General features: G+C 43.5%; 1 protein-coding gene across 3 annotated transcripts in view; it reads right to left on the reverse strand.

Moving 5' to 3' along the window:
- Nucleotides 1–27413, reverse strand: part of ASCC3 (activating signal cointegrator 1 complex subunit 3) — a 221351-nt gene that overhangs the window by 50806 nt on the left and 143132 nt on the right. For all 3 annotated transcript variants that reach the window (XM_078774076.1, XM_068110739.2, XM_068110738.2), the window contains 5 exons: nt 11713–11850; nt 11431–11551; nt 10623–10755; nt 2824–2949; nt 1418–1529 (listed from right to left, as the gene is read on the reverse strand). In XM_078774076.1, coding sequence (XP_078630202.1) covers nt 1418–1529; nt 2824–2949; nt 10623–10755; nt 11431–11551; nt 11713–11850 — 630 coding nt within the window. The remainder of the gene's footprint in view (nt 1–1417; nt 1530–2823; nt 2950–10622; nt 10756–11430; nt 11552–11712; nt 11851–27413) is intronic.

A 27413-nucleotide genomic window follows, 5' to 3' on the forward strand; every position in this document is an offset into this window, starting at 1 on the left:
TAAAACATATTTTCCTCACAAATTACATGTGAGGATATGGATTAAATTTGGTACGATGCATCAGAGCAGTAAGGTCTCATGGTGTTTTGCTCCCCATCTGGATCCACCCCCTATAAATGGTTGAAAAATGGTGTTTCGCTTCATATTCAGGTCATTTTTTTTTTCAAATTCTTCCCAGAAACAGTGGGGCAATAACCGCCTGTCCCCTACGGGGCTATTTTCTTGGATTTTGACATGCTGCATTTATATCCAAAACAGCTTCACACACTATTGGTTTGTTTGGATGGGGGAGTCATGGATGAGGGTTGGTGGGGGAGAGGGGCAACCAAAAATCATATGCTTCTTCTTCCTCAAAATTGTATTCAAGCACATCAAAGCCTTTACTGACAGAGCCCCAATGTTCCCTTTCATAAATGACTCGATTTGCTTTAACCTTTTTTGCGGTCCGACTCGACCTTGAAGCACAAATGCTTTCAATACGGCTACCATCACTAATGTCATGTTCAACAACAAGTTCAGGGTACGATTAATTTTTTTCTCAAGCATATCAAAGGCAGAAATAACAAAAAGGGTGCGTAGGGATAAACGGTAGTGGACACTGAGGACGGGAAGTAATCAGAAAGAAGAAAAATATATTGTACATGTGCCCACGTGCCAAGGAAATTATTTTCAATTTTCTATTGAACGATTTTGAGAGAAACAAATTTTAAAAATCAGAAATCTGGTATTTGGCACCTCGGGTGGGAACGAGGGAGAGAAGGACATCACAATACGTGTCATTGTTCTCTTGATCAAATTGCAAATCTACTCATACTTCCAGGACCCCCTAATGAATACCAAGATCAAACGACTCATTAAAAAAACACCAATAAATTAATGCAAAGCTCTGAAAATAATTTTAAAGGAAAAGAGGAAAGCAAAATCCAAACGTAAGGAAGACCAAGAAGATGAGGAATGTAAACATTCTTCAAAATAAATAGCGATCATCTAATTCGGCATATAGGCAAAATGGTAGAACCACGGCAGTACATTGTGAGGGAAGTTTGGCAAACGTCAAAAGAATGCCGGTCGTCTCCCGAACATGTGCGAGGAAACGGAGTGAGCTCAATGCTTGGCTCGAAACTTCCATTACGAGATGTGTCGTGGAGTGGGGCCTGAACAAAGGCGGCTTTGAGTGCGCATGCAAAGATGTATGGGTTTCAATAAGGACAAAGTGTACGTGCCATGAGAGGTTATTGTACAAGCTCTGGGATATTATGAAAACTGGTTTCAACTTTACCTTTTAAAATGACATCATTGGATTGGGAGGATTGGGGTGGGTAAATCCATAGGAAGAGAGGGGAGCAGAAGGGAGGGCGAGTTGTTGTTCAAAAACAACAATCTTTTAAACATGAAAAGGTAGAACTACATTGCATACCTGATCTGTTTCGATGCAGTAAGCGTTCTCCAAATCTGTAACTGTATTCTGGACCAAGCTGGATAGGAATTTATTCACGGCCTCAGTGTTCGTTTCACCAAGCTGGTAGTAACTGGAAAAGCAGGGTGGGATAGAAAAAAAACCTCAAAAACACATAAGGAGTTTATCATCATAATGTAATGAGAAAGAAATTCATATTTGTTATTCCAGAAAAACAAGCTAGTATTCTGTCATTGAGAGTATATATATATAATGAGGTGTGCAGGAATGGAAAGTGAATGCGATGCAAGTACGAGACGTAATCGACGAGGTAAATCAAAGGTGAAATGACACTGCAAGTGAATTAGACCGACACTTGGTCAACCGCTGGGAAAAAAGTGCCATCTTTGGAACTCACAATTTGTCACAACCTGCTTTGGATAGACAACATCACCAAATTGGCTTCTAAAGCAGGCCTACACCGAGATATTCTTCGCTACACCTAGATATTCTTCGCTACACCTAGATATTCTTCGCTACACCTAGATATTCTTCACAAAGCTAAATCCATTATGAACTACTCAGAGCTCTTCATCATGGAGTATGCATGGGAACCCACTATGGGCCCAGGAGGTGATCGAGTGCAAGGTTATTGGCATATCTTGGCAAGACGCTGGGTCCCAAGGCCTGCTTCTCACCTGCTGCAGGCAAGTTGGTGGAGTCGTTGTTTTATCATTGCCCCACTTCTGGCTTCGCTCCTCCTGCATTCCCTCCCCTCTGTCCTCTCCATGCCACACAATTTTCTGGAATCCCACGCCAGTTTTATGTTGAATGCTCACCTCCATTCATTCATCTCTGTTCTCTTGTTTGTGGAACAAACTCCCTGTATCTGCTGTCTCATCCCCTTCCTCCAGTCCTTCAAGAGTGTGCTGAATGTCACGTTAAGCTTTCTCCTCCACCCCTGCTTTCTACTCTTCCTGACCCACCCCACACCACCCAAACTCATGCCAAGAAACCCCCACCTCATCTTGTTTCTTTCATTTTGCCATACATCCACTAATGTACAATGTCATTGTCTCCCTTTAATCCCGTTTATTTCGTGAACCTGCTGCCTATCTATGTCTTTAGGTACTGGAAAAGCCAATATATCAGCATACAAAAATACTCTCCTTAAAATAAACACACCACCCCCAGAATAAGTGTGCAAGCCAGCATTTACAGCTTTTGTTGTGTTTCTACCTTCAGGCTTCATCAGCAGGACAAAATCAATATGGAGTGCATGAGGCATGAAGTATAATAAAGAAATAAATAAAAGGAGTGCATGAGTCCACTCTCCTCCCTCCACATGAACATTAGGATGTGTGAGTTAGAAAATAAAGAGGAGCGCATGAGGAGGTGAGAGGTGACATTTTCAAGAACAGCCCCACCTGGGATTCATGACCAGGCGGCGGAAGAGATATGTCCATGTGAGATAATCCACAGCATCCTGCTTAGATGTGATGGTTCCTGAAGCAATCTCGGCATTCAGGTGATCAGCCAGAACCTCCAACAGGCTGCGTGCCAGGATTTGTACAATAAATGGTACGCACAGCCTCTCCGACAAGATCTACACCATGAAATGTGCCTTGTGCTATCACAATTTTTGAGAACAAGGAATGCATATAAAGGAAGGGAGAAGAGTGTGTGTGTGTACGTATACACACACACACACACACACACACACACACACACACACACACACACACACACACACACACACACACACACACCTGGTTCTCCTAAAACTTACCGGGCCTTAGGCTAGCGAGTACAAAGAACTTTGCACCACGGCAAGTGGCTAACCAACCGTGAACACCAATTGGTCACCACGTGTTAAAGGGTTCTCCGTCTAACTTACCATTTACCTGTGCCATGCTCTTTCCAACCGGGGAACGCGCCCTCAACTGTGCACCAATCTTATCTTAATGAAATATTTAATTAGGGTGGCCGAGTTTTAACGCTGGTGCATGCCGGACCGTAATGAGCCAATCAATTGGGGAATGATAATCTCCCAGGATAACCGAAGTGAAAACAGCGCTGGATCAATGGAGGAAATGACAGACACGGACAGATTGGAAAGGAAGGTCAACAAGGGATTTATGCAAGGCACAAGCGAGATCATGCAAAGGTGGGAGGGAACTCAAGGACTTTCATGTTCAGGGGCCACTGGAGGGGGTGGGAGGGTGCAGGTAAGGGGGAAAGGTACACACAAAGGGAACAATGGAGGAATGCAGACTCAAAATGCACAAATGATCGCAAGCAATGGAGGGTGCAGCCATATTTACAAGCAGAAAAGAAAATGTACGAGATGCAGACTTAGGTCGAGGCCTTACCTACTGGCTATACTCCATATAGGGCACCCATCAGATCATCCGCAGAGGGAGAAAAGAATGGAAGATAGAGAAAATGTGAGGGCCAACGGCCTCTTGCTTACCGGGCGGAAGCAGACGTGCTTCCGCGACTCAAGTGCTAAAGGAGTGGGCAAAGAGCGGAGCAATACTTGTGACGTCTAGGGTGGGTTGAGTGTAGATGGTGCAATGTTGTGCATGTCGTGGGAGTGGTGCAAGAGAGCTGCAAAGGTGCGTTATCAGTGGTGATAAAAACAAAGCAGAGAAAAGAAAGTGAGAGATGATAGCCTACTGTGTGAGAGCCTAAAAGATGTGTTTTGGCCCAAACAGACATTCGCTCCGTCCATCAACAACTTCAGCTCCCAGCTCTGACCCCCTCCCTGCCCCCCCAAAGTGAGCACCACTCCTCGAGCCCAAATCGTCCACCACCAATGCACATGCAGAGAGAGCAGGGAGAGAGAGAGAGAGCAGAGAGCAGAGAGAGAGAGAGAGAGAGAGAGAGAGACAGACAGACAGACAGACAGCCTTCACCTGTGGCGCTTTTATAATCCCTTAGCGAGGGCAGGGCCTAGAAGTGGATCTCGAAGGTTATCAGCAGAATCCGGGATGCCAATTGGCGCATCACCTCTTTGCCCTGCCCTCGCCAGACCTTCACAGCTGATTTTCACCAGACACGACTTCAGATCCGCCATGGGACGGAGCTCTGCAGTTAACATGGACGGGAGGTGTAGTGACATGTTCTCGGCGTGGGGTGAATGCTGGGAGAATTCTTCTGAATGCATTCTGAATGCTGGGAGAACTTTAACAAGATGAATTGCTTGTTAAAGACAGACAGAGCGATTAAGTGTCCACAGGATGCTAATGGCCAATTCGTCTGTTCTGAAGGGTAATAAAGTCAGGTGAATGAAGGCTTTAGCTGCTGATGCTCCACTACCTTTTGTTACGGATTCGTCACTTCCGCTGTTGTGGTTTTCATCCACTTTAAATATTTCTGATTCTATGTACTATTATTGTCTTCAAAAGGTTGATTGTTCATGAACTGCTTGCAAAGGATAAAAGCGTTAATGTTAAAAAGAGACAGGAAGCCAGATCGGGAGCCGGAAGACGAGGAAGAAGAAGAAGGCGAGGGCGTGGCGAGTGAAGTCGGACAAGAAGCGAGTAGCTTCCAGCTCCGTAGCGAGCGTTGTCGAACGAAAGTCGCGAGTGAACTTTGAGTTTCCTTGGAAGGAGTTCCTGCGATAGGTGTTATCGCTGGGGAATTGAAAAACCTGCGTGGTCTTTGGCCATTGCGATTCCGAAGAATCCTCGCCGGGTCGTGTCGACTCAAGTAAGAGCCGTCGGCCATTTTGACCCTCGCGCTTTGTTCATCAAAAGGTCTTGGCTACGCGTCAGTTTTTCACCATCCTGTCGTCTGTCGGGGATGTGTGTGCGCAACGCTGAGTTTGGAGATTAAGTTGCGGTTTGCCTGCTGAACAGTGAATGTTCATATCTGGAGGGCGCCTTTGGGATTTCCCATTCCGCCGTGAGTTTTCCTTTGGTTTTGGACCACGTGACTTTTTGCGTCGCTTCGACCGCCTACGCCTGAGAGCTGCTTCGGCGGTGCGACTGCCCTTGCCATCCGCACGGGATTCTGGTCTCGATTGGACATTGTTCTAGCTATTGCTGGAGCGAGTCAACTTCGTCTTGAGGACAGGTATATAGAGACATTGGGGAAGGTTTTTCCACTCACCTGGAACTCCGTGAGTTATCCTATGCTCGTGATGGTACCATCCTAAGATGTATTGAGTGTACTTTTGTTTGCTATTTGTTGTACCGTTATTCTTGTGTGATTTTTAATACAATATTTGTTTGTTGATTAATCATTGGTGTGGTTTCACTATTGATTTCTGACACAGAATAACATATTTTTCTGCCGTGGCGCCTCTCGGGGCTCGGTGGTACATCGTGACCAGGGGGTCGGGGAGGAGCACGTAACACTTTGCTGCACCTCCAAGTTGCGGCATGCTACCATGCTTGGGTAGAGGAGGTGATAATGATGAGGAAGGTGAGCAGTCCCATGTGTTGTAGCATGTGGAGTGGCGAGGTTCTCGGTGGCACAATCTATATGTATGTATGTATATACATACATACATACATACATATATATATATATATATATATGTGTGATGGAAGTATGGTCTCAAGGTACACACACTCGCCTTAAGCCGTATAGCCTGGGTTTGAATCTCGGCCCGGCTATAAACTATAAATTATCCCCTGTGTTTCACAGGCAGGGTGATTTATCAATGTATTGCATGTTGTAACGCATTTCTCATTTCGATTCCAATCCCGCCTGTCACTTCACTGACTGGTTTAATCAAAGGAGAGACATTGGCGTTTCTCACACCCCACCCCCATCCCCCCACCCGTTTGTTGGGGTGAGGGGTGGTGGGGAGGAGGGTTGGGGTTAGGGGTGGTGAGAGGGTGAATTGGGGTGACCTGACCTGTATGGAGCAACAGGTCGAATAGTTAGACCACAGTGGTGTAGTAGTAAAAAATTAGGTGGGTAAACCTAAACTATATGACAGTCAGTTGAGGTTGTGAAACAGCCAAACTTGAAGGCTAAGCCATAGTGGCTCATTCGCGGGCCGCTGCTGCAGGATCAGTTGGCTGTCACCGTTCTGTGGACCAGTTTGTGCAGAACAATAACATTTATATGGAAGTCTGTGTCTGGCTGGCTCGTTCATGCGAGATCAATCGGCTATCTTACGAGAAGTCAAACTGCCCTTGGGGCATACGACAAACCAAGCCACAATGAGCCACTGACCAATCATAGACCTGAGGACACTTCAATAATCTGATGAAATATTCCCATATGCTGGTCGCGTTATCATGATCTACGGACTCAATACAGAAGCAGTGAACCAATATAGCAATTTTTGGCAACCAGGGCAACTAAATGGTCCGTCAGCAAAGCGACAGGTCGGCTCTGCTAATATTCCAGTAATATAGATAAACTACTTGAGGACTAGTTCTGAGCTTGGCTCACTTGGGCCTGGCTTCAAATCAACAGGTAACTCTCACCCAATAAGTGTCGCTACGGCATCATGTTTCAGCAATATCCGAGGTTGTTTCCCAGGCACTGATCCTGTTGATCAAATACGAACGCTGATAACATGATGTTTAGAATGAACATGCATTTTGATGTTGAATTTGGTTGTTCCTAGGTTTTTCAACCATAAAGCACACGATCTTTGACAATCTTTTTGTGGGTCAGAGATGGAAAAAAACGACTTCTGAGTTCTGTGGGCAAATTTCTTGGCGATTCGAACAGTTAAAAGCTTGGCACATCGGCATGTTGAACGGTAGAATAACGTGTGATGAAATGCAGATTTACATGTCTGTCAATGAGTTGTGCAACTTTGACGTCATGCGAATCGATGGAAGTACAGTTGTGCCCAAAAATATTGGCACCCTTGCACTTTTTTTCAAATAATGCACAATTTCTTCCAGAAAATTGTTGAAATGAAAAAATATTTCGGTATCCACAAATGTATTTCTTTGGTTTACAGTGGAACAAAACATAAAAGCCAAAATAAAAATAATTAAATCTTAGCTTATTCCAAACAGAAATCCAAAAATGGCCCGGACAATATTATTGGCACCTTTTAGAAGTTGTTAGAAATAATTAGATTTCAAGCAGGTGATTCTCCTTTACTTTGGAATTGAACTCACCTGTGGTGAGTTGCAGGTGCCTGAAATATAAAAATCACTCATTCAACCAGTTTGAATAGACAAAAGGAGTCTTTCTGCTGTTTTTGTGTCACTGTGTGTACCGCAATGAGCATGGAGAAAAGAAAGAAAACCAAAAAATTGTCTGAAGAGGTCAGACACAAGATTGTAGACAAGCATGGACAATCTCAAGGCTACAAAGTCCAGCCCCAGAGACCTTGATGTTCCTGTGTCCACCGTACGCAATGGTATCAGGAAGTTTAAGGCCCATGGCACTGTAGCCAACATCCCTGGACGTGGCCGCAAGAAAGCACTTGATCGAAGATTTCAGCGAAGGATTGTTTGAATGTTGAAGAAAGCACCTCGATCAACTGCCAAACAGATTCAAGCTGACCTTCAGACACAAGGTATGACAGTTTCAACTCGCACCATCCATCGGCAATTCAATTAAAGGGGTTCTATGGTAGGAGATCCAGGAGGACCCCACTGCTGAGAGAGAGACAAAAGAAAGCCTGACTGGAGTTTTCCAAAACACACCTGAACAAGCCAAAATCCTTCTGGGAGAATGTCCTGTGGACAGATGAGACCAAATTAGAGCTTTTTTCTAAAGCACATCATCTCTATGTTTACAGAAAACAAAATGAAGCCTTCAAAGAAACGAACACCTTCCCTAAAGTCAAACATGGAGGAGGTTTAGTGATGTTTTGTTGTTGCTGTGCTGCCTCTGGCACTGGGTGCCTTAATGTGTGCATGGCATCATGAAATCAGGAGATTACCAAGGCATTTTGGAGCACAATGTTCAACCAAGTGTCAGAAAGCTGGGTCTCCATTGAAGGTCATCGGTCTTGTAGCAGGACAATGACCACAAACACATTTCAAAAAGCACCCAGGAATGGTTCAAGCCAAAATGCTGGACTACTCTGAAGTGGCCAGCAATGGGTCCAGATCTAAATTCCATTGAACACCTGTGGGGGAGATCTGAAAACAGCAGTTGGGAGAAGGCACCCTTCAAATCTGGGAGAACTGGAGCACTTTGCACAAGGAGAGTGGGCCAAACTGCCAGTAGAGAGGCGTAGGAAGCTCATTCATGGCTATAGGAAGCGCTTGACTGCAGTTATTTTGTCCAAAGGCCGTGCTACCAAATATTAAGTCGAGGGTGACAATAATTTTGTCAATGCCATTTCTTTTTATTTTCTGATTTAAAAGGATATATGAAGTTCTGAATCAAAAACAAAGGTTCTTTTATATTAACAGTGAAATAAAGAATTGTGAGACCAAAAACTTTGTCAATTTCAACTTATTTTTAGAGAAAATTGTGAGTTATTTGAAAAAAGTGCAAGGGTGCCAATATTTTTGGCCACGACTGTAGCTCATTTGCATAACAGAAGTGAAAATAGTCCGATTTTAAAACACGATTATCCGGCTTGAAAGTTTCCCACAAAAAATTACTTTTGTACTAATGCGTCAAGGATATCATCCTCTAAAACATATCTCTTCAAATAATTTCACAATTGTGTCTCTTTAATCTGTACAAAGTGTGGGCCTTGTGAGTTAAAAATTTGGAAAGTTATGGAGAAAGGAAACCAAATTGAAAGACACTGCTTAAGTGGATGCGTCAGATGCAGAAACTGAATCTTTGATGAGGTAAGTAACTTCAGCTTGTCCAAGTTGACGAGTGCAAAACAAGAGAAACAGTGAGGAATGGAGGAAAGTGGAGGGGGAGCAATCTCCATTCAACATATGCAGTGGGAAATAGGGATGGAACTGAGAAAGGAAAGGGGAGGGGAGAAAAAAAAGTGAGTGCAGGAATGCAAAGGAGGAATGAGAAAGGGCAAGGAACTTGGGAGGAGGTAAACCTAATGAAGGGGATGGGGGGGGGGGGGGGGAGGGCATATGGGACAGAGTGAAAAGGGTGGGAGAAGGGGGATGGAGGAGAGGGAGGGAAGTTCAAAAACACTTATTTTTGTCGATGGAATATTATGATGATCCCCGACAGCAAAAATAACTAAAAATAAGTAAAAAATAAAAATAAACAAGCACAGATACATTCAAAGTAAACCGCCGTCATGCCAAATAAATAATATCCTCCAGTGCGGCATTGCCAAGGTGCCCAAGGCTGTATTTGGTGTGAGAGGTGTACAATAATTGATTAATTGCATAATTAAAATCAACAAATAATGATCATACAATATTTTCTTAATCAATTGACTAGGTAATAGCATACCTGAACAACCAGTGCTTCATATGAAGCTCTAGCGTTTTGAAAAGTAATTATATGTCATTAATCGAAAAAATTAAATAATTAATCGATTAATTTATTAATCAAAAATCAAAAAGATCCTTTATAGCCACATCACGTGGTCACTGTTGTGTTCAAATATCAGCTTCCTAGGTCAAAAAGTGCCTGAGATATTTCCCAGATGAGAAAGAAAATTAAAAAAGATTAATAATGAAAATAAATAAATAATAATCATTAAATAATTAATCAATTGGCTAATATAACACCGAAACTACCACCGTTTCATCTCAATCTGTAACTTAAAAAAAAAAAGAATTAAGTCATTCATCGAATAATGAAAAATGAATCGATCAATTGATTAAACAATAAATCAAAAATAGCCTTTACAGCCAAATCATTTGGTCATTGTCATGACCAAATATCAGCTTCCTAGCTGAAAAGGTGCCTGAGATAATGCCCAGAGGAGAAAGGAAATAAATAAGTACTTAATTAATCGATAATAATGAAGTAACTAATCATTTAATTGATTACTCAAAAAAATAAAAAATAGCGTTTTTGCCAAAGCCCTTGCTCAGTATTGTGCCAAAATTTCAGCTTCCTAGCTCAAAGGATGGCTGAGATATCGCCTAGACAAACAAATGAAAAATCGGTCAGAGACCGAGGACTTGCCGGAATGTACTTTTTTTTTTAAATGTAAACAAGAAACCGGAGTGAAAACTGAGTAGTCCCTTTCAGCGCGAGTCATTGCCAGGCCCTCTTTGGTGCCCGGCAATGATGTCATGCAGCGCCTGGAGATGGCATAGGAAAAGAGCGGTGTACAAAAGTTGAAAAGAGGTGCAACAGCAAATGGCAAGTAGTGGAAACAATGGTGGGCCAAAAAAAAAAAGACCTTGATTCGACAGGGAACGGCTCGTAGAGGAATTTCTTGTAGAAAGCTTTCTTTTTGTCATGCACAAGTATGACAGCTTTCCCTTGGTCATCAAACTGTGGCCGTCCAGCTCTACCCATCATTTGGAGAACATCTGCAAAAGAGGAAGTTGAGGAGGGGGTGTCATATGAGATTAATCATACAATGACATCATGTTCGGAGTGTGAATGACCCTGATTTGAGAGCAATGTGTTGTTAGTTGCATTAAAAGTTATAATTTTCTCATTATTTTACTGCTTTGCATTCATTTCTGTGCTTTCTTTTTTTATTGCTTTGCATCGTTTTGTTTCTGCTTCCTGCTATTCTGCAATTCTGTAATTGAACGCAATTTAGCCTGACGGCTACCAAGCGTAATTTAAAACAAATCATTCATTCATAATGTGATTTTAATCGGATTGTTAATTCTACAGATGTCGTTGGAAATAAATAATTGGGGAATAAAGATGTGCTCGAATTAACAAGGTACCCAAGTGTTGTCCACGATGAAGTTTTCATGTACCATTCAAAAGCACAGATGTTGCATAAATAAATTGAAGGCAATTAAATGATGCATTGTGAAGATCTGTGGTTGGAGTACAAAGCCAATAAAGGCAAGTTTGGTGTAACCATTTGAATGCTTGTAATGCTACCTATGACGTCAGGTTAAAATCCTACATACAATCCAAATTTGTACATTTCGTCTAAATATCCGTGTACTTTATACGAATAGCAAATTAACAAGTATGGAAGGCCTAGCAAACAACCGAATGCAATTCGAGCATCAGGGTACCGGTGATGGGGAAGTCGACGTAGCGGTGAGTTTTTCCATCAAAGTATTCAGTGCCCTTTACAATAACCAGGTGAGCAGGGAAGTTAACTCCCCAAGCCAGCGTGCTTGTAGCGATGAGAACCTAGACAATGCAAACACGGTCATGAAGAAGAAATAAAAATACTGATAAGTACCATGAAAGCATGAAACCATGAAACCATGAAATCGCAGTATAATCATGACTCAGTTAGAAGGTCTGCTTATGAGCACATCACCTCATCACGGAACGAGCCTCAAACTCACCTGGATCTTACAGTTCACAAAGAGCTCCTCTGCAGTACGACGATCCCGCTCATGGAGGCCCGCATGGTGCAGCCCAATTCCAAACGCCAATGTCAACTTTAGGTTTGGTTCATTCACTGCGCTAATCACGTGGTCCATCTGGGGGGGTTCAGTGAAAGTGGGGAGGGGGTTATTTCTTCTAGGTGACGGTGATGGGTTGAGTGTGCTGGGAGGGCGGGGGGGGGGGGGGTGGAGGGAGCTCAGGCTTGATCTCCGAGTGAGGACAGACGAGGGGGGAGAGAAGGGTTAATTGATGAGTAAGGAAGAGAGGGTTTAACTTGGGGTATTTGGGGGTGAGGATCCAGGTGAAGAGGAGGGTTTTTATCTCTGGGCAAAGGTGGTTGAAAAGTTTTGACTATTTTATACAGAAATTGTAAGACGCACGAAGGGGCCAATGACAGACAACTACCTATCTACCATGGTTCAGTAACATTTATGAAGAACAGTTGAAAATGCAGATTGAATGGACAAATGGGGGTTGGGGGCATCAATAAGGATAAATATTATTATTATTATTATTATTATTATTTTTTTGTGTATACAAGATCAAGGCTCGTGAAAGAGCTAACATTAATCACACAAAAAGTCAAACCGACACATCAAACACAAAAACCTTTTTAGCGGTAGACAAGATGGGGAGAGAGGGGGAAGGACACAAACACAACATTTGAGAGCAAGGACATCGAGAGAACTGTGGGAGGGAGAGGGCTTGGGGGGAGGTGGGAGAGGTAAAAACATATGGACACTGAAAGGACTTCCAGGAAAGAAGTTGGAATTTCAAAAAAGTGTATCTGGAGTGAAAATTAGCAGGGGTAGAAAAGATCAAGGTTTTGGATGGGGGAAGATAAGAGATGGTGGTGAACAGCTGTTTTAAAGACCTGGAGGGAGGAGTGGGATTGAAGGGAGTGGGGGAGTTTGTTCCAGAGGTGGGAGAAAAGGGGAATGAAAGAGTGAAGGTGAGCAGAGAGCCTAGATTTTGGCAGTTTAACCATAAGAGGGTTGCTGGCAGATCTTGTGCGACCTGTAGGAATATTTGGGGGATAGAGCACAGAGAGAGCTGGGGGAACAAGGCCGGAGAGGAGTCGGTAGAAGACAGAAAGACCACCAACCTGCCTGCGGTGAGTGAAAGGCCCTCGGAGTTAGCTTCATCGCAGGAGATTCCAATGATTCTGAAAGCTTTGGTTTCAACAGCGTGAAGCCGAGCTAGGTGTGAGGCAGGAGCACCGGCCCAGAGGGGGGAACAGTATTCCATTGAGCTGCGGATGAAAGCCTTGTATGTGGTGAAGAGCTCAGGTGTGCCAAGGAAGGACTTCGCACGACGGAGGATGCCCAGTCGGCGACTGGCTTTGGAGGCCAGCTTGGAAATTCGGTTTTCCCAAGAAAGATCATGGCAGATAGTGAGACCCAAAAGCTTGAGCGACAGAACTTCTTGGAGAGGATTGATGAGAAAGTGGATGGGAGGGTTTTCCAGTCGTTCTTTTCGGAGATACATAGTAAGAGTGTGAGATTTGTCAGGATTGAAAGACATGTTCCACTTGTTTGACCAGTCTGATTTTTTCCAGGTCTGCAGAGAGTGAGGAGGCTGCAGACTGCCAATCTGAGGGATGAGGAATGGAGCGGCAGAGAGTGCAGTCATCAGCAAAGAGACAGAGGATTTTCCAGAGAGTTGGAGAGATCATTGATGAAGACCAGAAATAGCACAGGGCCCAGAACACAACCTTGGGGAACTCCAGCCAGAACAGGAAGGGGAGATGAGAGAAATCCATTCAGGGCCACACGTTGCCTATGACCAGAGAGGAAGTCCACAAGCCATGCGAGGAGATTTCCATGGATACCACAGGAGGAGAGTTTGGTGAGCAGAGCTAGGTGCCAGACCGTATCGAAGGCACGTGATATATCAAGGGAGACAGCTCTGATTTCCTGTTTGGCATTGAGGACCTCCATCCATTGTTGAGACAGCAGAAGCAACATGTCCAGAGTAGAATGACCTGGTCTGAATCCAAATTGATGATCGGAGATCAAGCCATTGGAGAACAGGAAGGATTTGATATCCATCCGAAGCAAGTCATGGATTCCATGACTTTGCTGATAATTGGAAGCAGGCTGATTGGTCTGTAGTTGCAAGGATCTGTTTTTGCACCTTTTTTGTGTAAAGCGGTAATGTTTGCCGATTTCCAAGATGCTGGCAGATGACCTTGAGCAAAAGAGAGGGTGAAAAGAACAGAGAGAGGGTGAGATAGAGCGGCAGAGCAGGATTTTAGGACTCGTGCGCTGATGACGTCTGGTCCAGTTGCAGAATCAGAGTCGAGGTTTGACAAAAACTTCACGTCAGGAGAGAAGGACACAGAGTCCAGGAGCAGTTGGGTTCGACTGGGTAAGGTGGGAACAGAGAGAGATGGGTTTGGGACACAAGATTTTGAGGCAAACACAGAGTTGAGGCATTCGGCTTTGTCACGTGCGGTGTCAACTGTGTAGCCATTTGAGGTAAGGGAAGGGATGGAGGGGGAACAAACACCAGAAACGGATTTGACCAGAGACCACCAGGATTTGGAGGAAGGAGACAGGTTTGAGAGTTCATTCTTGAGTGTGGAGAGATAGTGCTTCCTGGCACTCCTGAGGATAGACACACACTTGTTCCAAGCTTGGTGGAAGGAACTGAGATTGCCTTCAGTTGGATTTGCCTTCCAAGAGGCAAAGGCATTTAAGCAATTGCAGAAGAAAGGAAAAGTAAACTCGTTGATTTGACTATTTGGCTGATCGTGGCAGGTCTCACTCTCATCTCCGGCCAGCTGTAAATCGAAGGCTAAGTCGCATTTGCTGGAATACAACAATAACAACAACAACAACAACAGGCATTTTAAGGCCATTTTCCCTGCTTGAGCGGGGGTTAGCCTTGCGGTCCCTATGACAATCTTCTCCATTTTGCCCTATTTTCTGCATCTCCCCTTGTTAACCCTTTGACCGCATTTCTTCTTCCACCACGTTTAGCCAAGTCTTTCTCGGTCTTCCCCCGTCCTCTACTTCCTTCTACATTCATTTACATCACTCTTCACAACCAGTCACTTTCATTCTTCCTCAACACATGACCAAACCATCTGAACCGGTTTCTCTTCAGCTGGAATGGCCAGGATAAAAGTCCGAAGTCATTTTATTGACAACAAGACTTCAAATTGCTGTTTTTTCCAAGATTATAATAGTTTTCAAACTTGGAAAAGGTCACAAGGTCTTATTGAAAGTTAAGCTCTCACAATTATCTCAATGACATGGCCATTAGAATTCAAACATGAATTTATTTCATCAATAACAGACGTGTAGCTAGAATGAATCAGAGTCACTCCAAGCCATCGCTCTTAGAATGCTCCATGCCACGTTTAAAAAGTGTTCTGCCCTTCTGAATAGGTGCCCTCGAACCTAAATATAAATGGAATACCTGGAATAAAGTTTATTTCGTTCCAAACTGCCTTGACACCCTCTGCCATCCACCATTTTGGTTTACGGCCTTGAAATATTTGTCAGTGACGCATATCTGGAGGCTGCGAAGGGGTGGAGCGTAACAGATATGTAGCTAAAATTAAGTAAACGATTTATGCATATCTGGAAGCATTCACAATAGGTGCCCCTCTCCATCCCCCTCTGACTGATGGTTAATACCCAATCCCATTCACAAATGCCCCTTCTTAATTCGACTTGCACCCTGCCCTGCTTGTATATCAAGATAGGGGTCTGAATAATGCAGGAATGGCCTATTAGTATTTATCCATTAGAACCTTGAATGAACCTCCAAGTTATCAGAACAAAACTCCAAGTTGGCTCCAAGTTTGAAAAACAACGGACCAACCTGCTTGCTTTACAACATCGGTTATAAATCAATCAACAGTTTCAACATTCAACTTCCAGGGATAGGTTTGATTCCTCAGTCAACTAGAGAAATGCTTCATCAAATCAATAAGCTATATTTGGAACACTAAATAACCGGGATGGAATGCATCGAGGAAATATATTGCACGTCACCCGTCACATTGTCCTAAATAAACCAAACTGATGGGCATGGCAGGAAGATTATTCGGGCCATGAAAGGCATCAGTGAATCAGTTGAGTATTTGCTGACAATTCGATAGCATCATGGTAATTCTTCTGAAATTAACTCAGTATTCAGAAGTTTTGAATCAAAATCTCAGCATTGATGCCCTTAGCAGAAAGGAACTGACATCTTAAAAGCCAAGAAAGAAAACGTGTCCTCACCAGGAGGCCGCCAATATGACTGCGAGTAAAGTTCATATTTTTGGAATGTTATTTTACAACAGCTATGATACATGTTATGATAAAAACAGCAAAAAACTAGAACGGCACTCAGTAGAGCGCATACCTCCGCCAGGCTGAACAGTCCATGCTATGTATCCCACTGATCGGCCAGATCTGGATTCGGACCTGAACCAAAATCGAATTGGTTTGTTCTTGTCACCTAACCAACTCATCCCCCAAATTTTGTCATAACTCGTCCATAACTTTTTGAGACATTGTGCTATATATCGGTTTTAGCCCGATCACTCAATGCTGAAGAATCACTTTAAAAATTGTCAGATTTGGATCCGGATCCGGATCTTTACCGAAATTGAATCAATTCTTCCTTTTCACATACGCAATCTGTCCATCAAGTTTCGTCCGAATCTGTCCACGACTTTTTGAGATATCTTGTTCACAGAGAAACAGACAAACAGACAGACAGGGGTGAAAACATAACCTCCATCCACGTTTGGTGGCAGAGGTAAAAAATATTCACAGAGACAAACGTTACTTTGGTAAGGAGCAGATGTTTTTGTCTTTTTGCGACAATGATCACAATTGTTCGGTCCGTATGATGATTAGAATAGCCACCCCTGGATGATTGGTTAATTCATCCTGTAGTGTCACCAGTGAAACAACACTGGAGTGTTCAGCATGTGGGTATACAGGTAGCAGGGTTTCATTGAATTCCCCCGCTTCACATTGCAGCGATCTCTCAGTTAGCACCAAACCATAAGACAATGTAAAATACGTACATCACCAATACAAGTACGACTGTGTACAGGAGCTTCGTCAAATTTGCTCTCTGAGACGACGTACCACCCCCAAGGGCCAAACGTATAAAAAACCTTGCCATATTTATTATTAATTCCCATTAGTGTTCTCTGGGACTGTTTATTCACTATGAAAGAGCTGGTAGGTTTATTCACTATGAAAGAGCATAATGCTTCCATTTCTCACAGAGGAAACTAAACTCCAATTTCAAAAAATGAAAATTACTATTAATCATTATAAAATATTTTCACTTCTAAACCTTGGACAGTATATATAAAATAATGCAACTTCAATGAATTTTCTTGCAATTTTGAAGAGGCAGCCATGTTTTGCCATTGTGGCTTTCTGATTGGCTGCAAAAAGCATGTGATATTTCACAACCAATCATGGATATGTGCACTTCCTTGGTTCCCTCCGATGGACACTGCTCGTGCTTTTCACCGAACACTCCCTCCAGCAAATGAGCTTCCGTCCACAAAGTTGGAGAAAGCCCTTGCCACTCACCATTCTTCCACTGTGACTGCATATGAGGGTATCAACAGTTTAGTTAGTTAGTTTAGTTAGTTCTCCACCCCACCCCCATTCCCGTGCCTCTTCTCCCCAAGCCCTCTCCCTTCCACAGATCTCCCGATGTCCCTGCTCTCAAATGTTGTACTTGTGTGCTTCCCTCTCTCTCCCCATCTTGTCTCCCGCTCCCTTTATCATATGGTTTATGTGTCAGTTTGTCTTTTTGTGATTCATGTTAGCTCTTACACGAGCCTCGATCTTGTATACAAAAAAAAAAATTCTCATGACTTCTTTTGCTCCGGATCGAATTCCATCTCTGCTCTTTTGTACATAATTCAAGGAGGGATACCTGCTTGAATCATGGAAAGTAAACAAACTTTCAAACGAACATAACTGACTCTCTCAACTACAGGCCAGTCTGCCTTCTCCACAAAGTAAGCAGTCTTGAAACCTATTATTGCTAAATACCTCAAGATACATCCTTTTCTCCAAAATCTGATCTCCGAAGATTTTAGTTTGGTCTCCTCTCAGATCAATACATACCGGTTCTTCAACATAAAAATTGATGGATGCCCTCAATGTTAAACAAGTACGGGGCATCTCACTGGACATTCGTGTATTGTATCTATTTGGTGTTGCTTTCCAAATTAACAGCTTGTGTTATCATTGGTCCCCTCCTGAACTGAATAATAGACTTACTAGTAGTTCACAAGTGACAGGGGTTACTGTGGATGACATTCTCTCCTATGATCTACATCTAGAGGCCGGTGTCCTTCAAGGTAATGCTTTGGGGACCAAATCGCGTTATTGCTTTACACCAATGAGCTCTTTTCGTCACCCACTCTCGTTGCCGAAACAATACATCGCCCACTCTATGCCAGATATTTCAGCTCACTGCCAGAAAGTCTGTGGCAGCATATCTCTCTGCATTTCTTGAGAAAATAAGTGACTGGTCATCAGTGTGGAACACATCTTTCAATACAGGAAAGAACTACGCTCTTACTTCGTCGATACATCTACCGGGCAAGTGCCCCAGTATATTTCTGAGATGAGCCTCTGGGAGAGGTACAACGTCTAGAATTCATTATGAGCTGTAAACTGTGTAGGGCAGATATCTCCAAAGCTGGCCATCATCTCAGAATTTTCCAGAAGGTTAAGTCTGGTCTTTGAGTTCTCAACTCGCAGCGGTGCATAAGCCCTTTATCTTACGTGTCATGGAATACCGTAATCACTCAGTTATAAGCCACTATCGTGTACAATATATGCAGGGCACTTTTCAGACAAAATTCTCAGAAAAATACCAGTTTATATGTATAAACCACACACCAAATTTAACAACAGTAGAAGTGATCCCCAGCTCAGGATTGGAAATTTAGCTAACTCAAATGCAGTGATTTGCCAATCTATGGAGAGAGCCATTTTAGATGGTGTTTAATTCAGCATAACGGATGACGTCTAACTTTTATGAAATACAATATGATGAATGGCGTGGCATGTTGAATGCACTTAACTAATCTTACTTTGTGATACAACATCTATCAGATTAGCACAGGAAAAGAGCTCGTTAGAAACTCTCAAGTCTTCAGCGAGTCATTAGCTTGCGGTAATTCTCGAGCAGTCTATTGTGCTGCAATGCACGTGTTAATCCCCAAGCTTGTATTGCTGCCATGGCGGTTTATATTTCTTAAAGTTCAGATAAAACATTTTAAAAGCAAACGAATGTATTAGAACTGAGAAATTTCAATATTTCCACAAAAATAATTGTTATTTAGAACAAAAAAACAGTTCAATGTTGCATAAGACATCCCACAATGCACTGCATTCTTAAGATGGCAGCACCGAGTAATGAAGGTTGGTCTTGTGTTGATGCAAGAAATCTGGAGAAATGGAACTTTCACTTTAGTTCTCGTGGATAATAAGCACCCCGAACCTAGATCAGATATTTCTGGGAAAGAAGTGTGGCTTATACAAGAATGATTACAGTATGTCTCCCCCTCGTGGACTCGAGCTGCTGCTGCCCATTGACCCCCATTGTAGAGTCCCTTTATAGAGAGAGTAGCGACAACTAACGATTTGACGCCATTTTGAGTCCATTCAGTGCGGAGCCGCCGTATGGCGCTAGTGCATTGAACCGTGTATTCCATTATGTTCTCTATGTATGACAGATGGTTAATGGTCTTTTCCATGTTGATAATGAACAAATTATGTGAAGATGACAAAATAGAAGATTTATGACAGCTAAGAGCCATATGATAAAGAAGAAAATCACAGAGCTGGTTGTGATTTAACAGTCAGAGACATTTAGAACCATGACAAAGAAGGAATGAACTAGACAGGTACACGTGCTGCTTATTTCAGCCTCATTTTAATTTCAGGGAGACTAGAGCGAGACTCGAACTCTCACCTCCCCGCTTATACATGTACAATACAATGTTAAGAGTTATCTTTGTATTTCTGCAGTTGTTTGACCTTGTTTATCATGTGTGGGTATATATTTGTGTTTGTTTAATTTTCATATTTAAATTTATTAATCTAAACTTTGCTGCATGTTGCCGATCATATATTAATCCCACCAAAAATAGATTAGCCCCTACCCCCGGCTATATATCTATATATATATATATCTATATATATATATATCTATATATATATATATATATCTATATATATATATATATATATCCATCTATATATCCATCTATATATCCATCTATATATCCATCTATATATCCATCTATATATCCATCTATATATCCATCCATATATCCATCTATATATCCATCTATATATCCATCTATATAGCCATCTATATATCCATCTATATATCCATCTATATATCCATCTATATATCCATCTATATATCCATCCATCCATCTATATATCCATCTATATATCCATCCATCCATCTATATATCCATCCATCCATCCATATATCCATCCATCCATCCATCTATATATCCACCCATCCATCCATCCATCCATATATCCACCCATCCATCCATCTATATATCTATCCATCCATCCATCTATATATCCATCCATCCATCTATATATCCATCCATCCATCCATCCATCTATATATCCACCCATCCATCCATCCATCTATATATCCATCCATCCATCCACCCATCCATCTATATATCCATCCATCCATCCATCCATCAATCTATATATCCATCCATCCATCTATATATCCATCCATCCATCCATCCATCCATATATATATCCATCCATCCATCCATATATATATATATATATCCATCCATCCATCCATCCATCTCTCTCTATCTCTCTCTCTCTCTCTCTCTCTCTCTCTCTCTCTCTCTCTCTCTCTCTCTCTCTCTCTCTCTCTCTCACATATATACAAATTACAATCACACACACACACACATACACGCATGTGCTAATGCACACACATACAAATTATAAATTGAAAGTCACACACACAAACACAAGTTAATGTCCTCACACATTCAAATCAACAGAGACAAATACATACATTCAATGCATGCCCCCCCCCCCCCCCTTTCTCAGTTGTGGCACACAACTGTATCACTGGCATGAATTGGTTTCTAGCAAATTCTTTCTGAAGCATCATTGAAAATTTTGAATGACAATGAGGATCTAACTAGACTACTAGAGGGAGGATCTAACTCGGAAGAGGTTATATCACAGATTTAAAATCTATTGGTGTGGGTGTAGACTGCCAGATCTCAGGATACTAAACAGGTCGACCACCCCATAGAAGCATAGAAGGCAGCCTATCTAAATTCTGACTGTAGAATGGTCGGGACTGGCTTTTACCTTCTGGAGGTGGGGGAAAGGAGAGGGGAGGGGAGGGGGAAAGTAGAGGAGAGGGGAGGGGAGGAGGAAAGGAGAGGAGAGGGGGAAAGGAGAGGGGAGGGAGATGGGGGGGGGGGGGGAAGGGGAGGAGGAGGAGGGGGCGGAATGGGAGGAAGGGGCAATGGGGAGAGGGGGAAAGAGGAGGAGGGGGGAATGGGGGGTTGGAAGGGGCCATGGCAAGGAAAGGGGGTAGGGGGATGGGGGGGGGGAGAGGAGGTAGGGGGATGGGGGGAGAGGGGGAAGGGAGAGGAGGGGGGATGGGGGAGAGGAGGAGGAGGAGGAGCTCGATGGAGCAGCGAGCAAGCACTTTATGTGTGTGTGTGTGTGTGTGTGTGTGTGTGTGTGTGTGTGTACGCATATGGGACCATTACCACCATCACACTGACCTGGCAGAGAACTGACGAAGAAGTTACTTTCCATCCAACACGACTGACTCTGTTCTCCCAGATTTCCCGTCTTTTAGCATCTGATGGAAATCTATACATCTTGAATCCCTTCTCCGTTCTATTTGTGCACCCACAGGCGCTACAACCTGTCATTTTGTCGTAAAATCGATGTAAAGCACGAATGAGAACGCTGCGTACAGCGGGAACGTTAAAACGCTGACCGATATGCGTCCGATCCTGATCCTGTCCGCGATGGACTCAAAATGGCTCCACGCAATCACGTGACTAGATTTTTCCGGACCCTCTATGTCGCAACTCTGTATATAAAGGGACTCTACCCCATTGAAGCCGTGGAGTCCAAGGCCCTCCATAACAATGGCATCTCGTGACAGGAGACGAGTGCCAGGCTTTGCTTCTCGCTCACCAATCGCAGTTTGGAGGCATCACAGCATCTTACCAGCTATATTCTGGTTTTACTTCTCCTGCCCTCTCACCTCTCTGTTCAACACTTGCCTCTGCAGGTTATATGCTTCCTACAAGAAATCCTTACATCACTACAAACCTTAAGTGCAAACTTCACGTTTCCCTCCGTCCATTCATCCCACACACATGATGTGGCTTCCCAAGTGAGCGAAGCGAAAAACATAAATCAATTGGTTCAATTTGTCAGTCTGTCCACAAATGTCAGTCAGTGAATGAGGAACAAATTTATTTCACAAATTATTACAAACTATTACAAATTTATGAGGAATGTTATATTTTGAACAAGAATCGGAAAACTAACCTGTAGTTTAGCAGTACTTTGGCTCTGAATTCGTCACGATTGCACATGTGAAGAGAGGAGTGAGATAATATTTCTTACTCTGTCTGCCGCTCTGGCAGTCTGACAAAATTGAAAATCATTTCAAACAGGAAAGTGACACCATAAAGGACACCAACAACATGCAGGAATAACGAATAGTATGTCAATACTTTTATGTAACGTGCTGCAACGTGCTAAAAACAAGGTAGGGTAAAAGGAGCAGCATCAACGATGGTGGTAAACCTCCAAATAATTATTTTTCTACAAACCTTAAAGTCTTTATTTCTATTTAAATTGAATTATATACATGCACACGGCAGGACACAAATCGCCTTCTTGGCACTTCCAAAAACCTTCCGTTTAGCAGTACTCAGACAAAATACGACCGCATTTTACATCACCTCAACAACAACAACATGCATTTTAAGGCCATTTTCCCTGCTAGAGTGGGGGTTAGCCTTGCAGTCCCCATGACAATCTTCTCCATTTTGCCCTATTTTCTGCATCTCTCCTTGTTAACCCCCTTGCCCGCATTTCTTCTTCCACCATCTTTAGCCAAGTCTTTCTCCGTCTTCCCCATCCTCTACTTCCTTCTACATTAATTTCCATCACTCTTCTCAACCAGTCACTTTCATCCTTCCTCAACACATGACCAAACCATCTCAACCTGTTCCTCTTCACAGCATCAATCACAGGCAATATTCCCATCATCTTTCACAGTTCATCATTTGTCTTCCTCTCTCTCAACGATACTCCGCACATCCATCGAACCATTCGCATTTCCACCCTTTCCAGCCTTCGTTGCTGCTCTACGTTCATTACCCATGTCTCGCTCCCATAAATCATAACACTTCTCACACATGCAGCATACACCTTTCCCTTCAGCTTCAGTGACACTCTCCTCCTCATCAGCACGCCACTCAGTTCCCGAAACTTCTTCCATGCACATCTCACTCGAGCAACCGTTGCCGAGTCTGATCCACCTTCTCCATTCAGCATGTCTCCGAGGTAGCAAAATGTTTTCACACCTTCCAGCTTCACGCCGTCTCCAAGATCCAACTCAACATTTCCTCCATCTGCAGCTCCCTCTGTGCACACCTTACATTTGAATGTAGCTGCCACACTGGTAATGGTAAATGACCCTCTCAGACCACTACATTTTTGATGAACCCACTCAGCGCACATTGTACATTGAATGGAGTTCACTCCGACACCCTTCCTGCACACAGCACACGGCCACTTCCCAGTTCTTTCCACCTCACCACATGCTTTACCACTTGCCATCACCTTCGTCTTTCCGATATTCACCTTCAGACCTTTTGTCTCCATACATTCCTTCCACTTGTTCATCTTTTCCTTCAGTCCATCCATACTTTCCGCAATCAACACCAGATCATCTGCATACAACAACTCCCACGGTAAACCCTCCTTTATGTTCTGAGCCAGCACCTCCTTCACAGCTACAAATAGTAGTGGACTTAGTACGAACCCCTGATGCACTCCCACCTTCACCTCAAACTCACCACTGTTCCCGTCCTTCGTCCTTACAGCTGTGCGCGCTCTTTTGTACATTGCCATCACTACTCTGATCAACCATTCCTCCACTCCTAACTTCCTCAATGCCCATGTTAATACTTTGCGTGGAACCCTATCGAATGCTTTCTCCAGATCAACAAACCCAAAAAACAACTTCTTCCTCTTCTCCATGTACTTCTCCTGCAACTGCCTCACAATGAAAAGCGCATCTGTCGTTCCTCTTCCTGGCATAAATCCAAACTGCATTTCATGGATCTTCACTTTCTTCCTTATCCTCCTCTCCAGCACCCTTTCCAATACCTTCATTCCATGCTCCAATAACTTTATCGCTCGGTACGAGCCACACGCCAGAGGGTCACCTTTCCTCTTGTATAGAGGGACGAGGATACTCAGTTCCCAATCCACTGGAATGCGGCCTTCTTTCACCACCAGATTACAGATCTCTGTCATTCTCTTCACACCCCAACTTCCTGCTGCCTTCAACATATCTCCCACAACTCCCGTCGGCCCTCCCGCTTTTCCACTCTTCATTGCTTTTATCGCTTCCTCAACTTCCTTCTCAGTTATCTTCTCTGCCGGTCCTAAAACTGGGTTACTCTCTATGTTGCCATCCCATTCATTCTCTGTATTCAACAGCATTTCCATATATCTTTTCCATCTTCCTTTAATTCCATCTGGGTCGACAACGATTTGTCCCACTTCATCCTTCAAGCAACTCACCCCCATCACATCACACCTCTCTTTCGCTATGTGCTTTGCAATCCTGAATACTGCTTTCTGACCCTCTTCCGAATCCAAGCGTTCTCCGAACATTTTCCTCCATGCCTCCTGCGCCTTTGCTACCTCTTTCTTTGCAGCCTTCCTGGCTGCCTTATAACTTTCATGCTCTGCTGTTTCTGCTCCCGTACCCTTCGCCTTCTGCCACTCCTTGAACTTCTTCCTCTTCTCGTCAATCCTCTTTCCAACTTCAGCATCCCACCACCATGTTTCCGAGTGCCTCGGTGGTCCTTTTGTCCATCCACATACCTCACCAACGGCTCCCAACAGACTAGCTTTCATTGACATCCAACCACTTTCAAGCTCAACCACATCATCCTCTACCCTACTCAGCCTCTCTTTTAATGCCTCCCTTACTGTCACCTCTTTCAACCTCCACACCTTCATTCTCGGTTGGTACTTCACCCGCCGAGCTCTCCTCGCACCTTTCACCCTTATGTCGCAGACCACCAAGTGGTGCTGTGAAACAGCCTCCTCCCCCGGGATCACCTTTGTGTCCCGGAGGTGCCCCCTATCTCGCCTACGCACCATCAGGTAGTCAACGGTTGTCGTCGACCCACCTGACGTGTATGTAACAAGCTTATTATCCTCTTTCTGGAACTGAGTATTACAAATCAACAAATCAGCTCCATCAGTAAACTCCAAAATCCTTTCACCTTCTCCATTTCTCACACCATATCCGTAACCCCCATGAACTCCCTCAAAACCATCCATACTCCTTCCCACATGTCCATTCAGGTCTCCTTCCACCACAACAACTTCCTCATCTTTCACGTTTTCCATCAGCTTCTCTATCGCACACCAGATCTTGTCCTTCTCTTCATCGCTTCGACCAACCTGCGGAGCATATCCCGAGATGACGTTCACCAAGAGCTTTCCAATCATCATTTTCACCATCATCAACCTATCACTCACTCTAGTCACACTCACCACACTGTCTACAAACTCCTCAGAAAACAGGACACCAACACCTTTCATGCCCTCCAGGCACCCTTGCCACACAAACTTGTATTTCTGTCCCTGCCTACCCTTCACCATTCTCACACCACTTCCCTTCCATCTCGTCTCTTGCACACAACATATGTCCACTCTTCTTCTGACCAATACTTCCACCACTTCTCCTGATCTCCCTGTCATTGTCCCTACATTCCATGTCCCAAACCTCAGAAACCGATCTCCACTTCGGGCTGCACCCTGCCCATATGTAGTTGTAATTGTCATGGTTCTCTTTTTGAGGCAATGTTTTTATGGCCGGATGCCCTTCCTGACGCCAAACCTCTTAGTCGTCTCTTACGACACGCAGGGATACGGTGTACCTATTCTGGCCAGGGTATGCACTGGGAAACGTTTAAAACATGGAAATTCTGGGAGGGGGGGGGGGGCGGCGTCAGCATCACGGCTGCGGTTTAAACATATTCCAACAATATCCAAACAGAACCATGAAAACCATGAAAAGCAATCTGGGAAAAGTCTCCAAGCGAGAACGTGGATTTGAGAAAGAAGGAGCAGAGGCGGAAGAAAAACGAGATACAGGGGGCGGGGCACAAGTCGAGACGAGGAGGAGAGCGAACAAGCACTTGTCCGGGAGGAGAGAAAGAATCAATATAGAATTCTTTGTCTTGGGAGGTGAGGTGAGGGGGAGAAAATAAAATAAAAGAAACAAGTAATACAGCGAAGGAAAGAACTTAAATTGACAAAACACCGACGGGGGGAGGTAAGCCTCAAGTTACCAGGCCGCGCACGAGGTACGACCCAGAAAACGATTAATTACACACAAGTTTGTACGAATTACAAACCAATACTAACTGGAAACGCACAATAACACGTACACAGTAAAATAACCAGTGGAAATTTGACAAAGACAAGAATGGGAAAATACTTAAACTTTGATGCCGTGGAGAGCTCGAAGTACGCTTCACTCGCCCGAGGAACCGGAAACTATTCTCAATAGATTATACAAGTTAATAATAATTATACAAGTTTGATATACAAGTTAATAATAAAAACTTTCTGCCTGGTTCGTAGTTAAAAGGAGAAATGAGGTTTCACCATCGTTGTATGACGTTTTGTGATGTCATATAAAACAATGCAATGAATAAAACAAAACGAGTGAAAAACACCTCATGAAATGAACAATCAAACACCTCAACATACATTTAATAAAAACTCGTTTAACTTATCTTCATTCCCGTCATTTTACATCACCTCAACCAATTAAATTTGCTACTCGCAGACCTCGCCCATGCCCTTTTTTCTCAAGACTGCACGAGGTAGGATGTTTTATGAACTCTCCAGTTGCTCATGTTGTTCCTTCCAGGAATTCACATCTGCTTTCCACTGCCACAATCTGGCCTATCCCATTTCTTTGTTTGAGCTTCACTATGCCTGATGAGACCCTGTTCCCCCTTTCACCTGCAACTCCTCTTTTCATGTTGTGCGGGATCTGTTCATTCTCGACACAAATTTGTCCATTGAACCTTTGCACCCCGTGCTATTCTGCTAATCCTTCCATACCTGCATAAAAGTATTGACATACTGAACATAGTTACTAGCCAGCCAAAGCAAAACAAGTCAAGCAAATCTAAAAGGAGTTTAAAAGCAGCAAAGATCATGTTTAGGTTGATTTTGTGAACCTATCAAGTGAAGATGCTATGCCCAACTCTAAATGAACACAAGCCATCACCATGTTGCTTTGCCAACGATGTCATAAGGATTCAGAATTACGTGGGTCATTCAAAAGTGATCAGACAGTA

Source organism: Myxine glutinosa, chromosome 3, assembly GCF_964187855.1.
Source record: "Myxine glutinosa chromosome 3, kmMyxGlut1.1, whole genome shotgun sequence".
Classification (NCBI taxonomy): Eukaryota; Metazoa; Chordata; class Myxini; order Myxiniformes; family Myxinidae; genus Myxine; species Myxine glutinosa.